This window comes from Rhinolophus ferrumequinum, assembly GCF_004115265.2.
Source record: "Rhinolophus ferrumequinum isolate MPI-CBG mRhiFer1 chromosome 15 unlocalized genomic scaffold, mRhiFer1_v1.p scaffold_54_arrow_ctg1_1, whole genome shotgun sequence".
In the NCBI taxonomy this organism is placed as follows: Eukaryota; Metazoa; Chordata; class Mammalia; order Chiroptera; family Rhinolophidae; genus Rhinolophus; species Rhinolophus ferrumequinum.
In genome coordinates, this window is record NW_022680357.1 from 13,230,784 (window position 1) to 13,236,783 (window position 6,000).

At 44.8% G+C, this 6,000-nt stretch overlaps 1 protein-coding gene across 1 annotated transcript in view; it reads right to left on the reverse strand.

Annotated features, from left to right (window-relative positions):
• Positions 1 to 5,692, reverse strand: part of PDXDC1 (pyridoxal dependent decarboxylase domain containing 1) — a 36,186-nt gene extending 30,494 nt beyond the window's left edge. The window contains exons 1-2 of the mRNA XM_033101102.1: positions 5,584 to 5,692; positions 447 to 520 (exon numbers count right to left, since the gene is read on the reverse strand). Coding sequence (XP_032956993.1) covers positions 447 to 520; positions 5,584 to 5,604 — 95 coding nt within the window. The 5' untranslated portion in view covers positions 5,605 to 5,692. The remainder of the gene's footprint in view (positions 1 to 446; positions 521 to 5,583) is intronic.
• Positions 5,693 to 6,000: the final 308 nt, after the last annotated feature.

The window sequence follows — 6,000 nt, forward strand, 5'->3', positions numbered from 1 at the left end:
CACATTTATCACATCTTTCCCTTCCTCCCCCCATCCTTGGCCAGCCCCCAATTTGGGGTATAGTTTGAGTTTCAGGAAAAGAAAAGAACATGAGAAAAATAATAACACTTCAACCCATTTCTTGGTGAGTTGAGACCCTATATGACCTTAATATATGGTAAAATAAATGTATTTATAGATTCAAATCAATATATTAAGGAAAACTCTGAATAGGCACAACTGAAAATTGTTAAGTCCCGCCCTTCAATTTCAAAATCCTTTACTTACAAAGCATCTTCTACCCAACACAAACACTAACTTTAAAGTCAGCCCCAAATAAATAAACAAATAAATAAAGTCAGCCAAAACTAAGGGTGACATTCTGAAACTCAGAGGTGTTTTTAACAGCAGGAAACCAGTGCCACCAGTTTCCCAACAGGCTGAACACCTCTGTCCCACAGGCTCACCTCTGACTGTCCTCTAGCATCTTCACAGCCTCCTTCAAGTTTTTTCCCATTTCAGCTAACGTAGGGTCTGCTCCCTAAGAAACAAAATTTTCAAAGTTTCAATTTTGATAAGCCGTTACCTCTGTGACATAATTCACCCAGAAAAATACATGGATTTATTACAAAGTACATATTTGATTTAAAAATTCCGACAGTACAAATGTATACACAAAAGTCCACCAGTTCCACTCCCCAGGGGAAGAAGTCACTTTTAAGTTTGACATATGTATACCTATATCTTTCCAGATTTTCACTTTACTCATATGCACCTCTGCAACTTACTTTTTTCCTACTTTATAGTGACTATGGTTTGACATCAGTATGTCCACTTCATTCTTCTTCGTGGTGACACCTTATTCCATTCAATGAATGTACCATCGTTCAGCCAGTCTTGAATTAATGGACCCTAAGGTTATTCCAGCTTTTCACTATTAGAGGCAAGGTCCAGAAAAGTAGGTACAGTATGCTATTTGTTTTACTGCTGTAGGAGGCTGGGAAATGGCCCCCCAAAAGATATTCACATCCTAATCCCTGGAACTTGTGAATGTTACCTTAGAGGGCAAAGTCCTTGCAAATATGATTAGGTTAAGGATCTGCAGACGGCACGATCACCCTAAATTATCCAGGTGAGCCCTAAATACAATCACATGTATCCACATAAGAGAGAAGTAGAGGGAGACTAAACGAGGAGAGAGGGAGAGAGGGGGAGAGAGAGAGAGAGAGAGAGAGAGAGAGAGAGAGAGAGAGAGAGAGGAAGACAGAGAAGAGGGAGATTTGAAGATGCCTGCCTTAGAACTCGTGTGATGGAGCCACAAACAAAGGAAGGAGTGCTAGCAGGCAAGATAAGCTGGAACAAGAAAGGAAGAAAAGGAAGAGACTCTCCCTAGAGCCTCAGAGGGAGTGCAGCCACCCTGCCAACACCTTGATTTCAGCCCAGTGATACAGATTTCAAACTCCTGGCCTTCAGAACTGTGACAGTATACACTTCGGTTGTGTTAAGCCATCTGGTTTGTGCTAAGTTGTTGCAGCAGCCTCAGGAAGCTCATACACTCATAAATCTGCAAATGCTTCTACAAACTCTAGAAGCTCACACAAGATGGTAACAGCGACTGCCTTGAGGATGGGCACAAGGTCAGATGGACACTGTTTTCCGTTTACACCCTTTTGCTCCTTTTGGATTTTAGTACCAAGTATACAACTATCTCCCATCAAGTAGTAAACAAAACAAAAATTTAAAACCACACACATTCCAATGTAATGGATGTTGGCAGTCATTAACAACGCGATCAACAATCACTTGTTAATAAATAAAGTCTATTCACTAAGATGTTGTTCATAGCAACCTTTTACAAGTGGAAACTGCAGCAGAAAAATAATCTTACAGCATAAGATTTGGGAACTCCTGTCCTACAATCACTTAAAATTTTCTCAGCTTTCAGGCATGCTTAATCAGGCTCTTGTATATATTCTCTTGAGTTAAACCACTTCATCACAGTGTCACAACAAAAATTATACATTTACTTTCACGTGAACAGGGAAAAAATTATACCTAAAACTCTGAATGTGTATTCATTACTTTGAGCAAAATCTAAGTTTTAAAAAAGGGGGGAGGGGTGCAGGTGTCTAAACTAAAGTGATGGAAAGCAGATCTGGGATTCCCTGCAAAGGGGTACAAGGGAACTTTGAACCTACCATGTTTTCTCTGACACCCAGCATTTGCTAATCTTTTACCACGTTGGCCACCATGCACCTGTATGCAAAACCCTTGCTCTATAACGATACAGGATCAGCTTCGAATAAACACTGAAATTACAGGCTATCATCTCCTCACAGAAGTCCCTCTATTCTAGGCAAGAGTGGAATCTATAAAACCACACCACAGAAACTGGTCATTTCAAGCTTGGCGATTAGGGGTTCTTTTTGTGAGCATTTCAAGTAAAAAGCCGGAATTGAAATTCTGGTAGTCCTTCTGAGTAATGATCAGGAATGTTCCATTCATGCAACTACTGCTCCTTATAAATAGTAAGGGGCTAAAGAACTTTCCCAAATCAGGTCCAAAGGGTGGGGTGGGGTGGGGACTGTAGCTCAGGGTAAGTACAAGAAATAAAAATGAGCTGGACTGTAATTATTTAGGTCGGAAACAGGGTAACGTTTGTCTCTTTTAGAGACAAGACTTGGATATACAACAGATAAACTGGCCCCATTCTATAGTGCTTTCTGTGGTGATGAAAATATTCTGTATCTGCCCTGTGCAGTAGCCACCCTGTAGCAGAGCACATCGTGACTGTTGAGCACCTGAAATGTGGCCAGTGTGACTGAGGAAGTTTATTTTAAATTGTATTTAATTCTAATTACCTAAATTAAATTTCTATAGCCAAATGTGGCTACCTCCCTGGACAGTGCCCTCTAGGATCTCCAAGTCGGTGGTTCTCAACCAGAAGAGACAGACTGCCCCCATGCCCAGGGAACAAGTGCTTCATCTGGAGACGTCAGCGAGTAATTACTTCCTGGGGCATTTTTTAACTTGACTATTAACATAATGAAACTCTGTGAGACTGTGCTGTAGAGCCTTGTTCCTTACAAGCAGGACACACAGTATTGGGGGGCTGAGGCTTCTACTCTTCCAGTTTGAATTCCTGGCCCCTTCAGTTAACCTATCTGGTTTCTTGAGACATCACTAATTTCAGATACAAGAAGAAAACTGATACTATTGCAAGGAAATGGCTCTGTCATTGCAGGTCTGCACGTGTACATATTACCTAAAGAAAAAGCAAGAACATAGAATCATATTTGGACCAGAGGAAATGTACTGAGTGAGTCTACTAAATGATGATAGCTACATTTTAGAGTGAGAGAGATTACTTGCAATTTTTAAGGATGAGTATCAAATAACATTGTGGTTTCTGTGGCCGATATAAATTATGCAAGGATTCGTTTAAATGGGATCATTTAGAACTGCACAAATAGTTCTCAAATTTATATTAGCAGTGTAGAATTTAGCCCTGAATAGTCTATTCCTCAAAGAAACAGGAATAATGGGCACAATTCAATGTTTAACATAAATTTAAACTAGTCTTCAGAACATAAAATCCTCAACATTCATATTATAACAATGCTTTTTCTTTTCTGCCCACTTAGCACCAAGAGAAATTGTTCACTCCATGTAAGACCCTCTATTGCTTCAGGAAATGTAAAAATAAGACATAACCTCGTTTTGAAAAATTTACATTCAGAATTTCCACACTGGCCTAAGAAACTTCCAACCCACACAGTCTGAATTCCTAGAAGAGCACAGCAATTTTTGTGAATGCTCCCACCTTAAGCACTTTGGAGTGTCACTACCTCTTCAGATCTTCATTTGGAAAGTTTAAGATCCTTTATCATCAATTAACATTTAGGGAGCAACCAGGTAATCTACTAATCAAATGTCAGAAAAGTAGTATTTAAAGCAGCGTTCCAACCCACTCTGTTTTGCAGACTGGCTTATAAAGAACTATTGGAGGAAAGATCACCCCAGTTCTTTAGGTTTCTGGTTGAAATGATAAAAGCCCATCCCATCTTCTTATGAAATTGGAAAGGAAACAATGAAGGGACATTTTTAATTCAACTATTGGTATTACATATAAGAGGTAGACCAGGTTACTCTCAGCCTCAGCAGTACGGACTGACATTTTGAGCAGAAAATTCTCTGGTATGGGGGCTGTCCTGTGCAATGCAGGATGTTTACCAGCGTCCCTGGGCTCCACCCACTAGGTACCAGTACCCCCCCAGTTCCAACCATCAAAAATGTCTCCAGACATCGCCCAATGTCCTCTGGAGAACAAAACTGCCCCGTGATTGAATCACTGATCTAGAGCGAAACCCAAATTATCCAAAGGTAGACAATGTGCTCATCAAAAGCCTGGGATGACTTTATTCCTAGCCAGAAAAACAAGGAACATTCACTTGACAGTGGAAGGAAAACACTCCTTTTTCTTTTCTTGATTCTTGATTGCATTCTCCCAATGTATGTGCACATGGAGACATTTGGCTGAACTTGTACCATTACTCCCTTCAACTCTCCAGTGACAAGTGAACAAACCCTACAACAGCTGCCGCCTTGACAAATGACAAAATATGTTATTTCTGCCAGTTCGAAATTAACATAAAGCTGTCCTGAAACACTAGCGTTGCTCTGGAATTCCACATGTATGAAAACTTGGGTCTGGGCAAGCGGGCTCCCATGCTTGACAGGGAAAAAGACTTTGAGAGAGGGGCAGAACGTCAGGTTCTGAAGGTGGCTATCCATCAAGAGATCCAAGCGCTGGTTCTCATTTACAAGCCGTAAATCCGGGACAACCAGAATCCATTTCACACGCCAGAGCAGGCAGCCACGCACATCACGCTGCAGTTCCGCCAACGGGAAACCAGAGGAAAGCGCTGCTACCAGCAAGTCGTGGAGCAGCAGCAATTCCCCTACACGAAATTCACAATCCACAGACGACCCACTCCTTTCTTGACCTAGGGTTTCTTTCAACCGGTGTTCACAAACAGCATCAGAATCACGTGGAGAACTTGTTAAACACGCAGATCCCGGTCCCGCCCCCCAGTGGTTGGGACCCAAGGGCTGAAAATCTGAATTTTTACGAAGGGCCCCAGGTGACTCCTAGGCAAAATGAGTTGGAAAACCACTGCTTTACTGTGTTTCCTCCCTAACTTGGGAACCAGAGGAAACCTACAGGTTTGCAGGTAGCTCCGAAACAACTGGGGCTTCTTTCTAGGCGCTTCTGGGGTTGCGAGTTGTGAGCTCGGTCATTCCAACGGGCGAGCCGAGCTCAAGCAGGCCCCAAGGTCGGCCCCATGGTCCCCGCACTGGGCTCCAAGGCTCCCGCGGCCTGGGGCAGAAGCCCGCCCAGACTCCCTCGGCCCACCCGGACCCGAGAGATTCCCGGCCCCGTGACATCACCAGGCCCCAGCTGCGAGCGCCGGGCCGGACGCCCTCGCGGCCAGGCCTCCTCAGGCTGGGCCCGTTAGCCTCCGACCCCCTCCTCAGTCACAATGGCAGTTCGCGACAGAGACACAGTCGCCCCAGAGGCGGGGACCCACCCCCGGTACGGACCTTCTCGAGGGACGCGTCCATGGCGGAGCCCGATGGAGGTCCAGCGGTCCCGGGCGCTACTTCCGCCTCCCGTGCCCGGCCGCCGTTTCCACGCTGGCAGCGCTGACGTCCCCCGCGCCGGCGGCCGGCGGGGCGGAGACGAGGAGGAGCTGCCTGGCGGTACTGCGGGTTGGAGAATATGCGGTTGTCAGGAAGGCGGGGCGCGAAGGGGCGGGGCCCTGGTGGTGGGTGGGGACCTCTGGGCTTCCGTACCTGGCCGTCACGCTGACCAGCCCTAATGTTCCCAGGTGAGAGGGGGAGAATGGACGGTGGAGCCGGTCCAAACGCTTTTCAGAAAAATGTCGCAGGCGTCAGAGTAAATATATAACAAACACAAGGTAACATTCGTGCAGCAAAAGCCTGGCACTACTAGTAACG